The following is a 24,512-nucleotide window of genomic DNA, read 5'->3' as shown; positions in this document are numbered from 1 at the left end:
ATTGCTTTCAGTCCGCAAGGGGGCATTCTAACTCCGGTTTAAGGTTACGCCATTTCATTGTGGAAAATGCCACCAGATGGCAGTTTAGGATTGCTTCTCTCCTGAAAGGCGCGGTTCCGCTTGAGGTCCAATTTAATATAAAAAATACGAACAATTGCTATCATAACTTGATTGTATTGAGAAGGAAATAAACACCAGTGCTCAAATTATAGACTCAGGTAAGTTGTTGCAAGTTTTGTTCTTTCCGTAACCTTATGCCAGCCGTGCTGTAGCTACGCTAGTAAACCTCCATTAAAGATGGAGGACACAGAGGAGTGCGAGTGGGGGATGGGAATGCTAAAGCAACAGCGGCGGATATGCTTCCTTTGCCTGTTAGCATTGTTTTACGTTTCACTGTTGTTAGCTCATTAGCATGCAAGCTAACCCTAACAGTTCTGTGCTGGTTTCCGTGGCAGAAGAGTTTCGGTGGGGTTGTCACAATAGTTTGATCACTGTGGCGTCTTGATAAGATTGTAAGCGTGCATTAGTTGTGATACGCATTTAATGAAAGCTTTTAATGATCTGGCTGTTGTAAGAACTGGAGAAAACTAAAATTTACACTCACCAGCTAGCTTGCTATTTCCATCAAGCGCGCATGCAGTCCTCTTGGTGCTTTTCGGACAATCTTCCTGTTGCTCTTCCAGACATGTTGCAAAGCAGTGTTTTGATTGTGAATAAAATAGTTTATATATTTACATATCAGCCGCAACCAAAGTAGCTAATGTTAACTTAACGTTAGTTAACATTGTAGAATGGTTTAACATCAGCTAAGTTAGTTACTGTTGATTTACTCTTACCCAGGGGCAATGCGCATTAACGTTAATTCAGATAAAGTTGTTCATCTTAATACAGTCACTTTAATTCATCCTGTGATCGCATACTGTTTCGTTGCCTGTTGTGAGAGTAAAAAGGCATTAAGACTTTCTAATGTGTCTTATGTTAGCTACATGGAAGTGAATTTCTGTCTGTCTGTTAGTGGCGCCACTTTGATTCATAGTCCGCGCCTTTGCATTCCTCTGTCATTCTTTTGAGTTGCCTGAATTTCGCGGGTAAAATGATTGCATGAAGGTGGGAACGTTATGTTAGTTGGCTTTTTAATCAACATGTCTTACAGAGCACACTAGTTACTTCCTTTGTGAAGATTGATTTTGTTGCACTGTAACGTTATTGCCTTGCATATTTTAGATATGTCCATTGCCGTAAAAGAGAAAACGATTAGACCAATGTACACATTATTTTGAAAGGCAGGTTTTGTTGTCACAAGGGATCTGTTAAATGTCTTTATATATGGGATTTGCATAGTACCATTGTTTGGGTCTATTTGCTTGGTCCAGTATCAGCTGGGTGGTTGCGTGGTAATGTATGCATGTCCAGGCAGATGACTCATTAAATATCAAAGTGGGATGCATTTAAGGTCACTGGTGTAGAGGAAGAGGTTTAAGATGAATAATTCATATTATATATATATTAATCATGATGTATATTAATCGGGAGCATTTAAGGTGTTGTCTTTCCTTTACACTTGACCATGGTTGAGAAAGTTCACAAAGTCACGATGGGGGATGCCCTTTATCAATCAGGGACAAAATGTCAGGTTGATATTTCATATTTTACAGGATATATTAATCGGGGGCATTAAAGGTGTTGTTTTTCCCTTACCCTTGACCATGGTTGAGAAAGTCAGGATGGGGAATGCCCTGTATCAATCAGGGACAAAATGTCAATTTCGAGCTGCCTGTGGTCTGAGTAACCACTACAGGGGAATCAGTAAGTGACTGAATCATGAATGAGTCAAAAATCTGGCCATTTGAACCAGCGTTAGCAAATTGTAAAGCAGAAATCAGTAAAGCTATATATAAACTGGCTTTATAGAGCATCAGACCATCGTTTCTTGATTTCATCAGTTAGAGCTTGGAATTTAAATTGAAATTAATGATCTGATCCACAGAGTTGTGTACATCAGTGTGGCAAAAAGAACGCCTCCACTGTAAAAGGCCTACTCCTTAAGATGACAAAAATGCTAATGTGTGCTGCTGAAATGGGCATGTCTTTATTGAGTAGCAGGCTATTATGCAAGTCAGCATGTCTCCTGAATATTCCATGAATGAATCAAGGTTGATATTTGGCTCAGGTTGATATTTAATTTTCACATCAGATTGTGTTATCAAAGGGAGTGGGGGAATCGCCACATGTGGTACTTGTAACCCTGACATTGAATTGTCTTCCAAATAAGCCCAAAATCCCGTGCTGCTCATCTTCATCTATCTCCTTTTTTGTATTTGCATCATTGTCTGGTTATCCAATGCAGCGGTAATGATGTGCTGAAGAGGCGATTGCATTGTGTTGGTGTTCCTTTAACACAGCCTCCCCACAGGCTTTCCCCTTTCTTGTGTGTGTGTCTGTAGTGGAATTCTCATGTACCCTCCTGACAGAAGCCCAAAAATCTGAGAAGCTCAGCTGTCAACAAGGAGAAATCTCCATCCCTGTTGTCCTTTGACTTCTTTGCAAGCATACCCCTGCATTGTGCATTGCATTCTTCTGAATGTCTTAACTCACTTTGTTTACCTTTCTGTTTGTTTGCAAGTGTGAAGCTTGTTTCTTTCAATATGGCGGTTGTGTGACGTGGTCAAATGTTGGGTTTCCATATTGTGTGTGTGTGTGTGTGTGTGATTCTTTTGAGAGGAAAGAGCATTCACATTGTTGTCATTAGTAGTCTCTGCTTTAAAAAAAAAAACAGTGCCTTTATTCTAAAGAAACACTAATTCAACATCAATTATTAACCTTCTCAAACATTTCACAATGTATTTCTGTGGGCAGCGATTTGCAGCTCCTTAATGGTCACTTTTGAATCTTTTATCTGTCATGAGGAATAAAATATGAGCCTCACCAAAAGGCTTTTTTTCTCTGTATGGGATTGTTTGAAAACCACTTTGCATGCTTAACATGTATTCCAGTAGGCAGGTGTTGCTATGGCAACACTCTTACTGTAGGTCCAATGCTCTGCTCCCATTCCTTGATTTTTATTGGGTAGGTGCACAGAGATCAGCAATCATTGCTTTGCTTTGCAGGTACAAGAGAAGTCTGTGTTTTCAATAGAAACAGCTATATTGGATCTTTGTGGACTTTTTGTTTTACTGAAGTAACTCGCGTTCACTAATCTGTGCTTTTGCAAAGCATTCATGCAAACCCACAAGGGTGTTTGCTCACAGTGTCATGATGTGCTCCTTGTCTTGGTGTATCGCTCAGAGATGGTCAGTGGTTTTAAGGTGGACTCCAGTCACCAACTGCCTTTCATTGCCGAGGGTTTAGGTTGCGTCAGGATGCTGCATTAGACCAACCCAAGGAAAGAAATCTAAAAATGGCAGGAAATGAACATCAATCATGACACCTTATTTGCTTAATATGACTCGTATGTCTTAGAACACTGGTCAACTTTCCAGGTTCACTAATCATCTTAGAAAAAAAATGGCTGATTGCATAATCCGGCTTAAAATCAACCAATACTGATTGATCCTTTTATCTAGTATTGTTAATAGTATCATAAATAGTACTTGATTGCTTTGTTGTGTTTTATGGTGTCAGTGTGATGAGCATCTTGTCAGTATGTCACACTTGGCTGAATCAGCCCAGTATCCTCTACCTTGTAGGAGCCCTTTGGGGCAGTCCAATACAAGGCCAGCTGGCCAGTCAACAGGGACTGCCCAGTCAGACTCTTCCTGCTCCTGCATTTCTCTTAAATGCTGATTGTGCTGCTTTGTCCTACTGAGATTTTCTTCCCCTCCCTCTGTTTGTCTGTCTCTCTCTCTCTCTCTCTCTCTCTCTCGCTTGCACTTTTTCGGCATGTCTAGGACTTTGTCTAGGACCATTGTTTGTGGGATCTTAGCCAAAAGCTGTGGTTCAGCAGTTCAGCCTGGTGAAAACAGTGGGGCATGGCCATTGCGTTGCAGTGCTAGCCACTCTTCTGCTGTTGCATGTTGGATTAACTTGTGCGTCTAAGAGCTAGGCGTGGGTGTTTGGGGGGGATATCATATTTTATGCATCTCATGCCTTTATGTAGTAATGATGTGATAATGTAGTTGGGGTTAAAAACCTAACAGAAGTGTGTGTGTGTGTGTGTGTGGGGGGGTGTCTTGCTGAAGACTTAATACTTTTCATCGTACGTAGTCTTGTGATGGTAATGGTCTACAGATGGTGTGCGCACGTGTTGTGTTAACTCTGCAGATATGGGACCTCCTTACCATGGAGGTTAGTGGCTGGTGAGGGAGTGACTCGACAACACTGATGTCGAGAGACAAGCTCTGATCTATAATGCAGCAAGATTAGTGCTAAAACCTGTGGTGTGTGTGTGTCTGAGGGAGAAATGCAAGACTCAGTCTTCCCCTTTTGTCTCTCCTCCACAGTTCATTAAGAAAGGTGTGTGTGTGTGTGTGTGTGTGTGTGTGCGTTGAGAGCAAATGAGACCATCTGTGGGTGAGTGGCAATGCTGAACTCTCTAGACAATTGCATCTATTTATACAGATGCCTTGGGCAGCCTCACATTGTCGGATCAGCCAGGTGAGATTTTGAAAAGCTCATAACCAAGGTAGTGGCTGCCCCTATTAATTCTCTTCTTTCCTTGTGGACTTCAAATAGATTAAGTTGGGTTGACTTGACATTTAATTCATCTCCTGTTGAGGCAAGAAGCTGTGGAGTTGTTTGAGGCAAGAAGCTGCTGAGCTGATGAATTGATTTTTACATTAGAATGAGTCAAGGTCATCTGTCTCCAGCCATTTATATTGCATGCTTGCCACCTTCCTAGGTTACGGCAGTAGTGGGTTGGACTGGCGGAGTATTCTTCCATGGCCGTTCTGATGGATCATATTCCATCACTCCTTCACTGTGTAAGTCTCGGTCTCAGAGAGCTGTGGGAATGAGGGAGTGAGTGAGGAAGGCAGTTTTGTTTTGTAGAGCATTATTTGTGAGAAAGGGTTTTTACAGATCTTCAGTATCCGTCTTCAGCTGGTCTCCCTCTTCGCTTGTAAAGGGAGCTACTGATCGCTGATCTATTTTTTTTATTTATTTTTTTGGTCACCTCTCTGTAAGGATCAGGCAATGAAATAGTATATAGAGAGAAACTGGGAATCAAATGTGCAGATTAAATCTGCATCAGGGGTAAATCATGAGCGCTTTGTATAAAGTGTCTGAGCTTCAGTAGAAAATCACATCAAATTACCTGTGTGCTGATAGGTTATCCTGTAGTTTAGTGTGGCATGCTGGGAAGATGTGCTCCTCCTCCCAGACATCATGTGCTTCTGAAGCTGCCTCATCACATGCCCTTCAGTATCATTAGCTTTTGACCTTAAATTGAACCATGATGATGTCACTTCATACTTCCCCCTAAGATCAAGGAGCAGTAGGTATGGGAAAACCCCCAGTGTTGTAGTCTCTCTCTCTCTCTCTCTCTCTCTCTCTCTCTCTCTCTCTCTCTCTCTCTCTCTCTCTCTCTCTCTCTCTCTCTCTCTCTCTCTCTCTCTGTGTGTGTGTGTAAATAAAATACTATACATACCCCACATAAACAAATATATCCCACTCATTCACACACACACACAATTTCTCTGCCTTCACTCCATGTGTTCCCTGTCACCGTTTTTTTTTTTTTTCTTGTGTTCTTCATTGCCATATTCTTGTTGTTATTTTGTATTTGTTTATGTAAATACAATGTATTGATACATTTAATTGTATGGTGATAGAATTGTATTTCTGTGCAAAGTTCTGAAATTGATGAACCTATCTACCGTCTGATAGGCTGGTAGACACACTTCCTCATATAAGCCCTGTTCTGAGATCAGCTTTACTGTGCTACGCTGCCTGGCTGGGAGCCGCCTGCACTTACTTCTTTACTGCCATTCCCTGCCATCCATGGTTACGTAATCACTCCACTGTTACATAACACCAGCGTCCCCTTTCAAGCAGTTAAGGGATAGCAAGTATAAATCTATCTGTGTAGACCCATATTTGATTTTCTTGACCTTTTGATTGACCTGGAAATTGAAGAGTGAGCGACTTCACTGGTGGGGATCCTGAAGTGGAGAATAATATCTGGTTTAAGCTATTGTAACCTGTTCATAACTAAATATCAAGAAACTTATTATAGTAGCTTTGTTGTATTTTTCGCACAGTTTTGTGCATGGTAGATTGAGAAGTTCCCCCCTCTGGTTGGCCTATACAGCATTTTTTGTGGTGTCAGCAAAGTTTGGGATAGGGGTTGGGGGAGGGGGGGATCCTCTCTGAACTGGAGTTGGAGCGGGAGTTTAGTGGCCACAAGTAGACCGGAGTCTCTAACACTCTCCTCTGGAGGTGTGGAGCCATCTAGTGTCAGGACGAACACCCCCAAAGCATTCACCTGCCATCCATGTGGCTGCACTGCAGCTCCTTCACTAACTCAGGAGTTCAAGTATCCTGTTGCAAAGGAACTGTCCGTTTCTGGAAGCAGTGGTCAAACCCATACTTTCCATCTGTTTTGTTTTTTTGGGTGGTGAGATCTGCGCTCCCCAGACAACTTTGGTCACGCACTGAGTCATCCATGTTTCTAAAGCGGGCCCTCCAAAAAAAGCTTTCCTAGTCTGCCCCCTACTGTTACCATGGTGTTGCTCCAAGTGTGTTTTGTCTGCTGTCATGACAGATTATATGAAATGACAATTTTTCACTGAATTAAGTAGGAGTTGGATGACATAATTAATTTCCTGTCTTTCTTTCAAGGGGAGTGAAATTTGTATCCGCCTTGCAACTGATTAGAAGTCTAATTCCTTTTGGTTGAAAAACTTCATGGTGAACACTGCCCCTAGTGGATGCCTATGGAGCCAGCCACGTAAATGTCGGTGTAATTGAATTAAATTAAATTGATTCTTCTTGCTATTGTCCTCAACTCAACAACACTTCAAGTCAGCATGCCCCCTCCCTCCCCCATTTTGGCTTCAGAAGAAAATGCTTTATGCTGAAAATATGCTGAGTTATAGGGCAGTTAGTATTATTAAGTATAAATAAAGCATTCATGAAGTATGCCTAAAACGGCCTCCTCTGTTTTCTGTACACTGGTGAACTGCAGATCACATAAATACGGTTTCATTTTAGACCTGTTCAGATGGCATGTACCAATTTATTCTCTTAATCTGTTTTTTGGGTGTCCATATAACAGGCTATGACCTCATTGCCACGCAGTGACTCCGCCAGCCCAGCCGTGTGGAGCTAGAGTCCACTCAGCACTCGAGAGGAGAGCAGCCTGAGGCCCCACAGCCCCACGTCCACAGTGCGCCCTCCACCCTCTCCCACTCTACACACTAGCAGCAGGACAGCCAGGAGCGGACATGATCACCTCAGAGTTCCCCATCCTGCAGTGAGTATGGGGAGTGAGAGAATGTTAATTCTGGAAAAAAAAGTGAATATTGTTTTGTTTGTATTTGTTGATGCTGTTGATTGAAACTTTGACTAAAGAACTTGAAAATGTGTGTGTGTTTGTATGTCTGTGCGTTTGTGTGTCTGTGCTAGGGACTCATCTAATGAGTCAGGACAGGGGGACATGGTGAGCCTGAGCACTGTGAGTGTCAGTGAGCTGGAGGACGCGGGGGAACCCAAAGGCAAGAGGAAGAGGGGCAGGCCAGGAAAACAAGCAGTAAGTCCCATCCACAGCATCTCCCACGCCTCCTATGACCTACCATCTTGCATACAGAGACTTTCACACACTGCCATGTGCACACTAACTGTATGTTGGGTTGTTACCAGGCGACCAATAAAAAGCCACGGAAGTCTCCGGTGGAGACGGGCCAGCTTGGGCCTCCCCGTGGGAAGAGAGCCAATGGGGTGGCCCAGCTGAATGGGGAGGGCGACCCCACCACACTGTTTGAAGTGGTCAGAATGGGCAAGAGTGCCATGCAGGTGAGTTTGCATATCTCGACTCAAATAAGAACACAGGGAGCACTGCGCATAATGCTTGTTAGTATAAACAAGTCTAGATATACAGCAAAACACTTATGCATCTGCATGATCCTTTCATTAGCTACAAACCAACTGTTGAGCCGGGCCAAGAAAAGGCGATATTCAAGCTTATAGGTGATAATGGTCCGGGATTCACAACGCCAGAATTTAAAAAAAATAAAAAACATTTGCTTCGCTATTCTCGGTTCTTGACAAAAAAAGTGGAGTTAATTATGAACCACTCTGAATTTTATGGTAATTAAATATCCATGCATCCATGTTGTGATTTGAGCCAGTGCAATTTTGTATTGAAATCTGATTTAATGCAGGAGTGTTGCCATGTGGTTGTAAACCCAAAATGTACTGATTGTGGTACAAATGGAAATTGCTTAGCTCTTCTGCCCATGACCTAATTTTGGTTGTTTTCACCAATATTATGTTGGTTTGTTAGCCCACATATTAAACTAAGACTTGCTTTCATGTGCTGACCATTTATCGGTTAATTGCTAGTAATGTAGGCTTTGAAATAACATGAGTGACTAGTTATCTGACTTGTCCTGGAATCTGAATCCCTCACCTGAGACCACCTGTAGCATCATTAAGCACAGGTTGACCGGAGGGTAAAGGTGAGGCAAGAACCCCAGGGACAGTAGCCCCGAGGAAGACCCACAAGGGCACAGCTAAACCCCAGAAGTGATAATGGGGAAGAGATTAGCCTTCACACACCTTAATTGCCCGACTTTGGCCTGACAGTGGGGAAGTGGTTTCTGTCAGGTGTAGGGTGCCATTAGGACAATGTTATGTGACTTGCCTTGATTTAATGATATCTATGCTCTTTGATCTCTCTCAGTCTGTAGTGGATGATTGGATCGAGTCCTACAAGCAGGACCGGGACGTGGCCCTCTTGGATGTCATTAACTTCTTCATTCATTGCTCAGGCTGTAAAGGTAATTTGTGTTTGAATGGAGCTTCAGAATTAGTGTATTTTTTTGTTTTTTGTTTGTTTTGTTTTTTTGTGTATAGTGGTTCTTGACATGAATCTCTTACAGGAACTGTAAGAATCGAAATGTTCCGGAACATGCAAAATTCAGAAATCATCAGGAAGATGACTGAAGAGTTTGATGAGGTATGCTTTCCCTACATGCACACATTGTAACCGTCTGCACAGTTGTGACTGCCACATGCGCTGTCAGTCTGACCTGTACAAATTGCTCAATCTTGGCCACCCCTCTGCCTCTCTCAGGACAGCGGTGATTACCCACTGACCATGCCAGGCCCTCAGTGGAAAAAGTTCCGCTACAACTTCTGCGAGTTCATCGGAGTCCTGATCCGACAGTGCCAATACAGCATCATCTACGATGAGTACATGATGGACACGGTCATCTCACTGCTCACTGGCTTGTCCGACTCACAGGTCCGAGCCTTCCGGCACACCAGCACACTAGCAGGTAATTATACACATCTTTCTTGACCACCTGAATGCTCCAGAATAAACTTAATTCGTTTGGTACACGCCTTTACATTTCTTTTGTATATGTATAAAAAAAACTATGTAGGTGACTATGTTCAAAGCCTATGTATAGGGTTTGACAGGATATATGAAAGTAGAATGGCTTGCATCAGCGTAATGGTGTTCTCTTGGCCCTGTAGCCATGAAGCTGATGACTGCCCTGGTCAATGTGGCCCTCAACCTGAGCATCAACCAGGATAACACACAGCGGCAGTACGAGGCAGAGCGAAACAAGATGGCTGGCAAGCGCGCTAATGAGAAGCTGGAGCTTCTCCTGGAGAAGAGGAAAGAGGTGAGACCCCCTCCCCCCGTTTCTTTCATTCTGTCTCTTTATTCCTCCCTCTCTGATTCCACCGTTTCTTTTTGCGCTCTTCTCATGTTCCCCTGCTTTGATGTTCCCTGGCAGCTCCAAGAGAATCAGGATGAAATAGAGAACATGATGAACTCCATCTTCAAGGGTATCTTTGTTCATCGCTACAGGTATGTTGTGTAATGAACAGAGTGAATATGAAATGATTTCCCTCGTATCCTTTATTTATTCTCGGTTCTTGACATGTATTTATGAACATGCCGCTTACAGGGATGCCATCGCCGAGATCCGAGCCATCTGTATCGAGGAGATTGGTGTGTGGATGAAGATGTATAGTGATGCCTTCTTGAATGACAGCTACCTGAAGTATGTTGGATGGACCCTTCATGACAGGGTGAGGATTTACATAGCAATACATTTCATTGTGTTCTTTATCAGATGTCTAAATCTTACAACAATTAAAAAATACTAAAATACTATTACAATAGTCAGTATGTACTGTAAATGTGATGATTTGAGTAAGTATGACTTGTATCACTTGAAAGGATATTTGTGGAATCAGTCAACTGGTCCACTGTTTTGCTCCTTTGAAATGTACTTCATTGGCAGTTCATGGAGAAAATGAGTCGGCCTCAGGATGATTTTGATTTGCGGTGTAGTGGAGTGCCTGAAAAACAAAATCAAGGTTTCAAGGATGGTTGCATGTACAATATTAATGATTTAGGCTAGTAATTAGATTATAAGTATCCTGGTATAATATAGTTTAAAACATTTAAAAGGTGGGGCATGATGGATCAGCGGATATGTCAACGACTGACAGTCTAACAGTGTATTACTGTTGTTGTTGTTGTTGTTTCTTGATGTTTTGAAAAGTCTCAACCTTTTAAATTTGGTTGTCAACTCAAGAGAAATATCAGAGTAAGCTGGGTTTCCTTCCAAATCATTTATATGCTTTAAGCGCAGGGCAGGGCAACTTTAACAGAAACGCCTAATAAAATCTCAACAAATGTTATTTGATGCAAATATACCTGTTTCTATTGACATTACTCACATTATCACCTTTGCCAGTCAGGCATCAGGTCACCTCTCTATAGAAAGCTTATTTGACTTATAAGACTGTGAATTTCAAGCCTCTCCGGTCAATATTTGCATCAAAAAAGCTTAATAGGTACCCAGCTTAAGTCCAGCATTCAATTTTATTGGTTAATGGTTCATGATTATATCAAATTGTTTGGCCCTCTGTGATTTGCAGCATGTAATGTAAACACGAGAGCTTTCATCTGCTTACCCATGACTAATTCGCCTGTTGTTTGCTTAGCAAGGAGAGGTGAGGCTCAAGTGTCTCAAGGCCCTCCAGAATCTCTACACCAACCGCGATCTGTTCCCCAAGCTGGAGCTTTTCACCAACCGCTTCAAGGTACCCCTGCCCGAGCCCAACACACACCACAACATTTAGTTTCAGTATTTATTCCAGAGATATGTTTGTCATCACCACACATATTTTGACTTTTCTTTTATGCATAGTGTTATGCAATGACTAATTATGACCGCCGCGCAGCGAAGCGGCGGTCATATAGGTTTAATCAGAATTTATGATTTTATTTATTTATTTATTTATTTTTCCGCATGCCCAAATTTCCGTCAATGATTCCCGGGACACTGAAAGACCGGGTACCACGAAACTTGGTGGGCATGTAACCATTTTTTTTTTTTTGTATGGATAGCATGGAACCATCATTTTTATGTTTTGATCTGTAGCCCCCGCTGGACTGGACCCCAAAAAGGAGGGTAGGGCAGACACAGTTTTATGTTGTGAATATCATGGGGTTAAACACAAAAACCGTAGGGTTTAGGAGGACCCAATTTTTTTTTTTTTGTATGTTGATCTCAAGGGGCCATGTCAACCCATTCCATAACCACTCATTTTATGTATAAGCCACCTAGTTAAACACAAAAAGTAAAAATGAGGTGTTTTCATCACAATATCTCTGGCTGACAAGGTCAAAACTGCAACGAAATTAAAAGTGTAGGATCATTATGACACCCTCCGAATGCATGCCAAGTTTTGTGTACTTTTGTTCATGGGGGCCTTACAATAAAATAATTTATGTGTACATTTAGTGGCATACACCAACAAGGATTCCGGGCACACTGAAAGACCGGGTACACAAAACTTGGTGGGCATGTAACCCCACATGGATAGCATGGAACCGTCATTTTTCATTTTGATCTGTAGCCCCCAGCTGGACTGGACCCCCCGGAAGGAGGGTAGAGCAGACACAGTTCTCTGTGAATATCTTGAGAACTGTAGGGCCTAGGATGATCATTTTTTTTTTGTTTCCTCCAGGGGTCATGTTAACCCATTTCATTGCACACATGTGCACAAACAGATACACACACACACACACACACACACACACACACACACACACACACACACATACATTCACAGTAATCATAATTATGACACATACTCACACAGTAGACATATTCGCTTGCATGCACAGGCACATACGCGAGGCACACACACATATACACACACACACACACACACACACGCTCACACACACACACACACACACCCAAACACATAAGATAAACATAACACAAACAATCAAGAATTTCTCAGAATTATGAACAGGCAAGATGCAGGTGGGGTTGTATAAAATGAATTTTACATGTGAAATATATGAACTAATCATGTTTTGGTACTTGTTGTCTAGCAGATACCAGTGAGAATTGAGTGTGGATAATGCAATTTAGTGAGACAGTTAGAATCATATAGGCCTTTCAGCATGATTTCTTTTTGTGGAAAAAATGTGCTGGACTGGGCGACGGTCATATATTGTACCGCTCTGCGGTACATCTAGTTTAGCCACCTTTATTAATATTGCCAGCATCGCTAACCCCTTTGGCTCTCACGCTTTCTCCTTCTCTCTCAGGATCGTATTGTGTCCATGACTCTAGACAAAGAGTATGATGTGGCCGTGGAGGCCATCAGGCTGGTCACTCTTATACTCCAGTAAGTGATCCTGTTCTCCCACTATGTGTACTGTCTGTTGATGTTCTCTCTGCGTTCCCCATCTGTCCTTCTGTTCTCCCGCTGATCCATCCCATGATGCTGTGTTACAGGGGCAGTGAGGACGCCCTCTCCAATGAGGACTGTGAGAACGTGTACCACCTGGTGTACTCGGCCCATCGGCCTGTGGCTGTCGCTTCTGGGGAGTTCCTGCACAGGAAGTGAGTGGACCGAGAGAATGTGAGGACCTGAGGGTCTTCAGAAAGTTCATCTCACTTCACTTTTTTTTGTTTTTTTTCCAGTCTGGCTTAGTGTGATCAGGCTATGGTGCTGTATTTATTAAACTGTACAATTAACTGTTTTTATGCAGTAATGATGTTTGATGCAGTACTAACATTGTTTTCATTATTATTTAGTAGATCACAAACAAGTTATAGTTATAGTAGTTACATTGACAGTAGGTACATGTCATCATTACTCAACTTACCTTCTCATCCCAGTGCCAAGTTCATTTTCCCAGGGATGTAATGAGCCGTAATAATTCATAAATACATAGAAGAGATGCAGGGAAACCAAGGTGTTTTCTTTCTTCTTTGTTTTATGTAGATGAGCAGAATTCCTCTGTAACACCAGCAAAGTTGGGACAGTAATAGAAGTGAACATAGATTAGTGAGCAGATGACTCGGTCAGGGTCAGAAGTACTCCCAGAGGGGCACTGACTAAAGAGTAAGCTGGTGTTCTCTCCCTCCAGGCTGTTCAGCAGATATGACCCGCAAGCAGAGGAGGCCCTTGCCAAACGCAGAGGAAGGAACAGCGCCAATGGCAACCTGGTCCGGATGCTCGTGCTTTTTTTCCTGGAGAGTGAGGTAATGGGAAAACTAGATCAAATATTTACACTGGTCACCAAACCTGTCCTGTCGGTGACCTGCACATAAAATCTAACCAGACCAAAAATTGCACTAGATTTATCTTTGGGCAGTAGTTTGTGTTCATCTTAATTCAAGCATGGCTTGAGTTCTGCATGACAACCTAAACCTCATTTCATTAATCAATACCAAAGCCTTCTCTGGAAATGCTGCTTTTGATTCTCGAGTCCTGTAGGCTAAAGGATGGAAATGAAAAGTGTAACTTTAACAACTTAAACGGTCCTGTAAACAAGAATAAATGTGTTTTGGGTTTGTTACACCACCGAAAACGTAGCATTAAGTTTCAGAATCATGAAAAATATCAGTGCAAAGGTGCTGCCTCTCAACGGTCCTGGCACATATTTGCTCCAACCATTCTCTAAAGCTGCTGGTTCTAATTGACACAACTCTTCAGCCAGATAAATAAGCTATTTTGTGAAAACATCTGTGTGAAGTACACAAAATATGCACCTCGTGCTAATCTCTGATTTTGGTTTATGGATCTTTAAGATCTGAATGGATCATACTAACTAACATGTGGTGTTCCTCTCCTAGTTGCACGAGCATGCGGCATACCTGGTGGACAGCCTGTGGGAGAGCTCCCAGGACCTGCTGAAGGACTGGGAGTGCATGACCGAGCTACTGCTGGAGGACCCTGTGCAGGGGGAGGAGGGTGCGTCACACGTCCATATCACACGTCCCTTGCACTTTATGAGAAATTAAAAAAGGGTTTCTTTCTTTTCAGCTAATAAGCTTATATGGTCAGATCTAATTGTTGTATCATGCCATATTATGTTGTATGGATGTATTGGTGCTGAAAAGTAACAGTAGACTGTTGTTGTTGCTGTTGTTAGTGTTGGGAGACAGGCATGAGGGGGCCCTCATAGAGCTGATGGTGTGCACCATACGGCAAGCAGCAGAGGCTCACCCACCAGTAGGCAGAGGAACAGGGAAGAGGGTAAGCTCTTTTTCTTCCTCTCGGTCATCTCTTGTCACTGTCAACACAACAGAACACACAGAGGTGATCATGTAGAAATGTACTGGACTCTTGGGATGTACACATTCAAGTAACAGTACAAGCGAATCTTCTCAGTAATCATGAAATTTGAAATTGAATATCATTGAATTTTAGATCAGAAACCCACCATACTCCAGTCTGAGTATCATACCACTCAAGTGCTTTTGAATTCACCCCTCAGGTCCTCACCACCAAAGAAAGGAAGACTCAGATAGATGATAAGAATAAGCTAACTGAACACTTCATCATGGCGCTACCCATGCTGCTTCCAAGGTAAAGTTTCACAACAACATATTTAACATTGACTGCAGTCACACTAGAAATGTAAATCTTGAGCCTTTCTGTTTATTTGTGTAATTTGGCGTTTTTGAATAGCTGTTTATAATCGGGGAATAGTACAACATCAACATCCTTCACTCCCGCAGGTCTCATAGGAAAAAGTGATTTTGGTCAGGGGGAACATTTGTGGAAAACTTTGAAATATTTTCTCAATAAAGGGAAATACCAACACCTAATCATGGGGCTTGGCATTACTTCTACACTCCATCACGGGAGTTTAAAATCTGGAGACCACTTCCTAAAATTGTACACTAGAAGTGTGTCAAACAACTGCAACATCCAGCTTTAACTTCCATGTCTTACTTTTAGGCAGTGATTTTTCAATTCTCTCAACCCCATTTTCATGAGAAGTTTGGATTAGTTTTGAAATGTAAGACTATATAAATCTTGCAATGGCTCCCACCCATGTTTACGCATTAAATTTGGCGCGTTAACAGTGAAGATGTTGCAACACCAAACTGCTGGCCTGGCATAATAGCCTGCCTTATTTGAGTGAACTGTAATGAGTATCAATGATGTACGTGTTGGTTAACTTGTTTTCCAATTCTTACTGTAATGATGTTGATACTGACCGTTATATAAGTTTGGTCATCTGTACAAACCTATTTAGCCCTCCCCTCTTTTGCAAAAGGTTGTTTGCTAATTGCACCAGGATACCCATATTTGGCTATAGAGCGAACCGTAGAGGTCCAACAAAAGCTATTACAATTACAGTGTTACAAATCAACATTCTAAGTCTCTTTTCTTCATCTCCTTAGTACCAAACAGATTCTGAGAAAGTGGCCAACCTCCTGCAGATTCCAACGTTCTTCGACTTGGATGTGTACAGTGCTGGCAGAATGGAGAAGGTATGTGGAACCTCCTTGGGTGCTCAGAGAAAAGTGTTTTTACGCATCCACACATGTAGAGTCTCTACCAATCAGATAAATCAGGTTTTGGATCTGAAATGATGACCATATTTTTTGGCTGACGGAAAATGAAATACCGGTACCTCTGTGAGGGTGAACTGGCAGGACATTACACTGTTCTTTTTGTTGTTACTTCATCCTAATCTACCTGGATTAATTTGCCATCAAATTCTGGAGGGAAGGCTTGAAGATTTGCCATGTAAATCAGTTGAATCTCTTATGTGATTTTGGAATCTGGCAAACACGTGTATAGGACTTTATTGCGTTTTATTGCCTGCTCGTGTCTTCTCTCTTGTCTCATTTGCTCTTCTCTCTCCCTTTTTTCCACAATGATAAATCCTGCTCTTTCTTTTTTCCATTCACTCCTCCTCTCTGTGTCCCTCTCTCCCGGCAGCACCTGGACGGGCTGCTGAAGCAGATGCGCATTGTGGTGGAGAAGCACACGGAGCCGGAGGTGCTGGAGGCCTGCAGTCGCACGTACAGCATCCTGTGCAGCGAGGAGCACACCATCATGAACCGCGTGGACATCGCTCGCAGCCAGCTCATCGACGAGCTTGTCGACCGCTTCAATCACTCCGTGGAGGACCTGCTCCAGGAGGTGGGTGGAGGACCTCTCTGAGTGGGAGAAACTGATGAGACCCACATGGGCAGAAACTCTTTTCCTTCATGTCTTTTTTTTTTTTTTTTTTTTTTTTTTGGTCATTGTCATTGATTGATGTCTGTATCTGTTTCATACTATAGGGAGATGAGGCAGATGATGATGACGTCTACAACGTCCTTTCCAGTCTGAAGAGGCTCACCGCATTCCATAAGTATGATTACTGAAACCTCTTAAAAGTGCACATGAGGTGTTTGTTTAATGATTGTAAATGTGGACATATTTACAGTAGTATGAATTCAGAAAATTGTCTAATAGGAATTTTACTGTTTTTCTCTAGTGCCCACGACCTGACCCGATGGGACCTGTTTGGGAACTGTTACAGACTGCTGAGGATGGGCATAGAACAGGGCTCCATGCCAGAACAGGTAAGGAGGACGTGGTAATGATCATGGTTTGACTGGCTAGATAATATGATGGTGTTTTTCTAACATGTGCGCCCTGTGTCTTGTGCCCAGATTGCCACCCAGGCTCTTCAATGTTCTCATTACTCCATTCTGTGGCAGCTGGTGAAGGTCACAGAAGGCGTGCCTTCTAAGGTACCCTCCAGTACATCTCCGTGCCTTGCTAATGCACTAATGAGTAATGACACATTTTTAGAAAACCAGAGACGCTTTGTAAGGTTTCGTCTAAAAGTCTTTTATTTCATTGCACAAACTATGAATAACAGGATAGCCAATGGTTAATTTTTAAAGTTAATCACATTGTTGTGATTGTGTGCATGCTACAGACCTCCATAGTTGACACTAGCTAACAGTGAGCTTTGTGATGTTTGTGTTTTCCCTCATTTCCTGTCCCTCTATCTACCTTCTCTGCTCATCCATAGGATGACCTGATCGCCCTGCGGCGAGTGGTGAAGTCTTTTCTGGCCATATGCCAGCAGTGCATGTCTAATGTGAACACGCCGGTCAAAGAGCAGGTGAGACGTCCTGTGCTGCAAGGCTAGAGGGAGCTGTAGCATGGAGACATCAACTCTTTGCTGTAGTTACAGGGCTGACAGCCAACCCACTTTTGTTTCCACTTTTGTGCTTAAATGATAGTCAGAGACACTTGTTTTAAAGTCCCCCTTCTACTTAGTGGTTATCAGAAAATGGAGCCTACGGTGTTGTTCAGGGGGTCTGGCTTTGTTGATTCATTCTCTCTCTCTCACTCATGCACAGGCCTTCATGCTGCTGTGTGACCTGCTGATGATCTTCAGCCACCAGCTGACGTCAGGCGGTCGTGATTCACTGCTGCCGCTGGTCTTCAACCCTGACACCAACCTGCAGAACGAGCTGCTCACCTTCATCCTCGACCACGTCTTCATCGACCAGGATGATGAGAACCAGAGCATGGGTAAGGCCTCAACAGTCACCAGGGCTGCCTAAACTCTGGCTGTCACTCCAAATTCAGCACTGATGATCCCATTTTACCGTGAAGCTAACCATCATATGCCTTCAAGGGCCATGTGGCTTTCATCCTCCAGACTGGCTTTATTATGGAAAAAGTATTTACAAAGAAAAGTTTCTTTCTTAAATATTAGCTTTAAGGACAGTTTCTCTTTCTGTGCTGCAAATGCCAAAAACTGTGGTTTTGAATTTTCTGCCGTACAAATCAAACATCTCACCCTCTGGTTTTGATAATCACTCTGTTTATGATTGATAATTTCAATTGTGACCTCCAGAGGGTGACGAAGAGGACGAGGCCAACAAGATGAGGCTCTGCACAAGAGGAGGAACCTGCTGGCTGCCTTCAGCAAGCTCATCATCTATGACATTGTAGATATGTGCACTGCAGCTGACATCTTCAAGCACTATATGAAGGTAGAGTAGCGAGTGAGGGCAAACTGAATTGGTTGATTGACTGAATTGTGATTTTGATAACATGGATCTGGAAATGTATTATTCTCCCTACAGTATTACAATGACTATGGAGACATCATCAAGGAGACGTTGAGCAAGGCCAGGCAGATGGACAAGATCCTGTGTGCCAAGACACTCATCCTCAGTTTGCAGCAGGTGGGTGGCAGACCATCTTGCTTGTGTTTCTGTTGTGTTATTGACACGGCAGACTCACTTGCCTCAATCTATATTTATCTTAGCTGGCCTTCTCACCTCCTAAATCTGCACATTTTTGTCCCCTGTCTCACTTTTCTCAAATGTTTTCTGTTTCTCAGCTCTTTAATGAGCTGGTACAAGATCAAGGTCCCAATCTGGACCGCACCTCCTCCCATGTGAGTGGTATTAAGGAGCTTGCCCGTAGGTTTGCCCTCACCTTTGGTCTGGACCAGATCAAAACCAGAGAGGCTGTGGCCACACTGCACAAGTAAGTCCCTCTCAGTCCTACCACTGTGGTTAAGCCGGAACCTAGTGCCTCATCCATATTTCACATAATGGACGTCTTCACTGATTTTCACTGGTACTTTTTATTTTTGTAGAGATGGCATTGAGTTTGCCTTCAAGTACCAGAACCCAAAAGGGCCTGAGTATCCTCCCCTTAATCTGGCCTTCCTGGAGGTACTGTGTGAGTTCTCCTCCAAGCTGCTGCGGCAGGACAAGAAGACTGTGTAAGTGCTCAATACTCAATTCAGGCCCCAGAAATAATGAAGGCAAAAATTAACAAAATTATTATTCACTTGTGTTTTGAAAGATAGTCATGTGTGTGTGTGTGTCTGTCTGTGTCTGTGTCTGTGTGGGTGTGGGTGTTTATGTCTTTAGACACTCCTACCTGGAGAAGTTCCTGACGGAGCACATGATGGAGCGGCGTGAGGACGTGTGGCTGCCGCTCATCGCTTATCGCAACTCTCTGCTGACGGGCGGCGACGACGACCGAATGTCAGTCACCAGTGCCAACAGCAGCAGCAAGGCCAGCTCCATACGCAGCAAAAAAGGCCGGGCTCCCCTCCAGAAAAAACGCATCGATGGTGAGGAAAGATCTGATCAGCCCAAGCCTTGGGTGCTTCACCTAGTTCCTTCTCTCTTAGGTAGGGATGGGGATCACATTGGCAAGCGGCAGTGACAAGCGTAACACAACGCTCAGATCATACTAAGTTCTATCTCGTTCCTAAGTAACACAAACGGTTTGCCTAAACTGACAATTGAATACGCTTGCGTTGTGCTTTTAAAGTTGAACCAAGTTCAACGCTCAGCTTGTTCAACGCTAGCGCTGCCACCGTTCCGCTGCCGAACCATAGAGAACAATAGGAAACCTGCCACTTGCCGCTGGTCAGTGTGATCCCCGCCTAAATCTGAAAGCTAACAAAGAGGACAACTCTTAGAGTGTCTCTTCAGTACTCAATAACGGTTATTTTCATTATTGTATGGTCTCACTTCATACAGTTTTCACTCATGTAATTAACATTGTATGTTTTGTATACATGTTTTTCCTGTGTACAAGTCAGTCAATGTTTATAGTAAAGGCCTTGTGTCCACCAATCGCATTTTTTGTGGCGACGGCGCCCTCGATCTCATTTTCAGAGCGCTTCGGTCAAGTGTTTTTTTTGTTGCTATGTTACCAAAATCTTCTGCCAGCACTTTTTGGAACGTTGTCTAATGCTAACTAACTAGATAACTGAAATGGCAGCAATCGTTCAGGACTCCAGCTCGCTAAATATGACTTCGACCGACAAAAGGAGTTCATTTGGCATTACAATAGAATAGGTAATCCCTCTAGGCTTTATAATTTGCGTTCAGTTTGCAGCAGTGGTTTAATATTAGTCACAATTAGACATTAGGCCTCGGCTGATTGAGTTTTCCTCTGCCACTACCAACATTGTTGACAGTGTAGGTCCCACCCCTTCCTTGATTTAAATTGGCTAGCAAGAGAGAAGTGACATTGATGAGCCCAGCGCTGTTCTAAAAGCGCTCAGAGCACCACGGAAAAAAACGTTCAGCGCCGAGGGATTTTTCCGCGCTGTGAACGCTGAACATAGGATTTGTATTTAAAATAGCTGCCGTTGGCGCAAAAAGCGCGTTTGGTGGATTCAGGCCCTAACAGAGTTAGCTATTCATCCTAAACTGTTGTTATGAGCATGCCTTCACTCAGTATTCTCCACCACCCCCCACCTTGTCTCCTTACCCCAGAGGACAGTGTTGACGGCTCGTGGATGATGCGCAACGACACGCTGCAGACACCAGGGGCACTACAGACGCCACAGCTCACCTCCACCGTGCTGAGGGAGAACCCACGGCAGGCGGCCGAGCACATACCCGAGCAGGACTCGTCCGAGGCTGGCTCAGAGCCGGACTACCTGCACAAGTACGGTCTCACTCTTACACAGCCCTCAGCAGGTTACCCTTTACTGTGAGAAGAAAAATTATAGCTCTTTTCTATTACAGTGGTATGAATAGCCACTGTACATTTTTGGCAGAAAAGTCACTAGTGTATAAGGTACTTCATAGATGATGACACACACATGTTGGAATGCAACTGGGGGCATCAAGCCATTAAAGCTGTCTGTTTTCCCATTGTGTGTGGGGCCACAGCCCTCTTATCTACTGAAGGCTGGTTGATACTTATTGATTAAATATTTAGATCATTACACTAAGATGACTTTCTACTTTAATATTTGATTCGGATGGACATGCCTTTCAATAACAGGTTCATATGTAGTTTGAAAGATAATTCAGTTACGTATCATTTCAGATTCACAAGTTCATTTCAGATGATCATTAGCAAGCCATTTCAATGAAGACCTACTCCATAGACTTGCATACAGACAAATGCAAATATCTCCTTTGATTCAAAGCAGCAGTCTATCTGAATAAGTTCAGCTGTTTGATGTGTGGTTGTGTGTTGCTTGCATTGACGGAGTGGTACTTTCCCTTTACAGCCCACAGATGCAGATGTCGTGGCTTGGTCAGCAGAAGTTGGACGAAGCCAACCGGAAGGACAGAGGGGGCATGAATTACATGGCGAAGGCGAGGGGTGCAGGCGTCAGACCCTCAGTGTGAGTACGACCCAGCGACCACTTGTAAGAGGAAACGGTCATTTCCAGTAGAATCTTCTGCACTGTGCCGAATGTTGGTGCAGCTTGGCCTTATCAGATGTGACCGTTTGTGTGCTCCGGCACAACAGTGAGCCCTGCATCCCTAGGAGGGCCCGTCAGCTCTGTGTGCAGTTTGGTTTGCGCTTGCACAGCTGAAAATGCAATCTGCTTTCTCCTTTCAGGCGAGGCCTCATGGAGGACGATGCCGAGCCAATCTTCGAGGACGTCATGATGTCCTCCCGCGGTCAGCTAGAGTACATGAATGAGGATGACTCCATGGTCATTGAGGACACTATGGTCATTGATCTGGTAAGCTGGTATTCCTTGTTATGTCAACATTTCCTTTAAGTGTACAACACGTGGATCACGTGACTAGGAAAAGAGATCATATGACCATTTTCCTCTTTCAGCCACCATCTAGGAACCGGCGAGAGAGAGCTGAACTCCGACCAGATTTCTTTGACTCCGCAGCCATCATAGAAGACGAATCTGTAAGTCAAGTACTGTTGAAATACTGTTGAAATTGAAACCGGTGTTTGCAGAAGGTCATACAAGAAATTGGCTTTGCCTTTTGTACTCCGATGTATAGATGTACCCTTTTCAGAATTGATAAAGGATTATGTATAGAGCTGTCAAAATAACACATTTATTTTGATTAATTAATTACATAAAGAATAACACGTTTAAAAAATTAACGCTGATTAATCACATTTTGTAGTGACCTTTGTCCAAGTGCAGTTCTGGCTACAGTGACTGAAGGAGGCAGACAAGAAAGCTCTGCTTGGTCCAGTGAATGGAACATTTAGCCTACGTTTAGAAAAACGGCCAGATGGAACTGTTGACAAGAGCATGTTTTGTGCTATTTCTGCAGTAAGGAATTACCATAGGAGTTTGTCAAGTCTAAAGGATCACCTCAAAATACCTGAAACTGATTGCTTTAAAGTCTATAATGTTGTTTTGGCTTTTCATTGACACACTGATCTGCCAAATTTTTTATTTAAATATTTTTAAAAATACGTTCATAGCAAAAATGAATGAATGCGATTCATTTAGATTAATTAATCAGAGTATGTAATTAATTAGATTAACAAAAATGTAATCACTTGACAGCCCTAATTATGTTATAACGATAAATGCAACAGAGTAGAAGATAATCATGTCGTCACATTGACTGTTTAACTAGCATTATAGAAATAAGAAGCTCTTGAGATTAGCTAATTTCCAGTGCATCATTTCATCACAACTATTTGTCCTATGTAAAGGGCCGTTCCCACCAGGAACAATAACTATAACCAAAACTATAACAATAACGATAAAAGCGTCCACACTGACCAACGATAAGCAAAGTCTCTCCTTGTGTTAATAAGTGATCCCCAACAATATCGTTCTTCATGTCGTTATCGTTATAGTTTGTGTAAACGTCGTCATTCATATTAACAAAAGCGATTTATTTTATTTTTTATCGTTATAGTTTTCATTCTTTGTGTGAACGGCGCTTAATATAGTTTAGTTTCTGTGATACAGACCACATGAAATAAATCTCAGTGTCTGTGAGAGACTGCAAATATTTTTTTCCGATAAGTTTTGGAAATATCGTCCTATAAGTAACAGTAATAGTGGATTTATTGTTTGTGTGTGTTGTTAGCTGTTGTAAAGGAATAGAAGTGATGCTGGTGATTTGTTTTGATGCAGGGCTTTGGTATGCAGATGTTTTGAGGAAAGCAGAGAAAGTCGGAGACTGGGAAGAGATTTTCTACTTCAGGATCTGGTGTCTTTAAGAGGATGCATCAGTTAGAACGGACAAGACATGGTCTGAGATCACTGGCTTACTGACTTCTGATTACACCAACACTATGAGTCAAACTCCACATGCAATATCATTTTGTGTCCTCTCAACCTGCCCCAACAAAGTTCTGTTTTGTTTTTTATTTTTTGTTCGTATTTTGTTGTTCATAGTATTTCTCAGTGTATTTCACATGTTGTACATAAAAACACAAAAATACTCCCATTAATCTTTTTTTTTTCCTTTCGATTATGTGCCTAATTGCATTTGTAACAACGCAGTAAATCCATAAATATCCAGCCTGTACATCAATCAAGGATTTGGATTTTATCAAATCCTAATTGCATACATATGCATTTTCTTGACATATCAAAGCTCTGTCTGGTGCTGGATATACGTGGCGTTACCCTTCTTTCTTTGACTCACACTGGATGTATGTTCACCCCCAATTCCTACAGAGATAACACACATCACCTATATCTTTTTTTTCTAAACTTTTATGTCCTGAAAGGGCTGGGGGACAAAAGACCCTGAACTCAAAGTAGTCACACGTTTCTGAATGTCAGGGTGACAGCAGTTCAGATCAGTTTTTCTCACACCATCAGTAGTTAATGCTTAGATATGCAAGAATTTGGAATTCGGATTCATTTTTCAACCTAATGCCTTAACAGACAGTATTTTTTGCATTTCATTAAAATTGAGCCGAAATTGAAGCTTAAATATTGACACATTGCTAAAGCAGGGGAAAACAACATATTGCCCCTATAGTACTAGACTGAAAGTAAGAAAAAGGATTTAGGACTTCTGGCTAACCTGATGGTTGGTCTTCTCCTGTTTTTTTTTTTTTTTATCTGTGAGTGTGGGGAACATGAAGCATGTTGCATTGCATTTTTGTGATAATGGAGTTTGGCGGTAGGTGACATTTGGTGCCTGATTAAGGCACCGCTCCTCGGCACAAGACTGTGGGCCCAGAACTCCTTATGCTCATGTTTCTGCACAATCTAACATGAGCAGTTTTAACAGGCATTGTTGCAGTTTTACAATATGCATTTTGAAAGCATTTTTTTTTCTTTGTAAGAATATTTTGAATAAAGCTATTTAAAAATA

At 42.5% G+C, this 24,512-nt stretch overlaps 1 protein-coding gene across 1 annotated transcript; it reads left to right on the top strand.

Annotated features, from left to right (window-relative positions):
• The first annotated feature begins 52 nt into the window (after positions 1–52).
• On the top strand, positions 53–24,512 carry LOC125309442 (cohesin subunit SA-1-like). The gene is given in 35 exon segments (XM_048266382.1): positions 53–218; positions 7,214–7,411; positions 7,564–7,687; positions 7,798–7,950; positions 8,840–8,936; positions 9,039–9,115; positions 9,233–9,437; positions 9,640–9,791; positions 9,906–9,979; positions 10,080–10,203; positions 11,128–11,226; positions 12,752–12,831; positions 12,942–13,049; positions 13,580–13,694; positions 14,289–14,406; positions 14,588–14,691; positions 14,933–15,023; positions 15,847–15,938; positions 16,393–16,596; positions 16,740–16,810; positions 16,937–17,024; positions 17,115–17,195; positions 17,483–17,575; positions 17,817–17,991; positions 18,320–18,346; positions 18,349–18,458; positions 18,552–18,653; positions 18,812–18,960; positions 19,073–19,201; positions 19,353–19,558; positions 20,718–20,892; positions 21,467–21,583; positions 21,805–21,931; positions 22,033–22,113; positions 23,315–24,512. Coding segments are annotated over 34 exon segments (3,801 nt in total). The 5' UTR covers positions 53–218; positions 7,214–7,382; the 3' UTR covers positions 23,339–24,512.

Source organism: Alosa alosa, chromosome 16 (genome assembly GCF_017589495.1).
Source record: "Alosa alosa isolate M-15738 ecotype Scorff River chromosome 16, AALO_Geno_1.1, whole genome shotgun sequence".
NCBI lineage: Eukaryota > Metazoa > Chordata > Actinopteri > Clupeiformes > Clupeidae > Alosa > Alosa alosa.
This window is presented reverse-complemented; position numbering and strand designations above follow the sequence as displayed.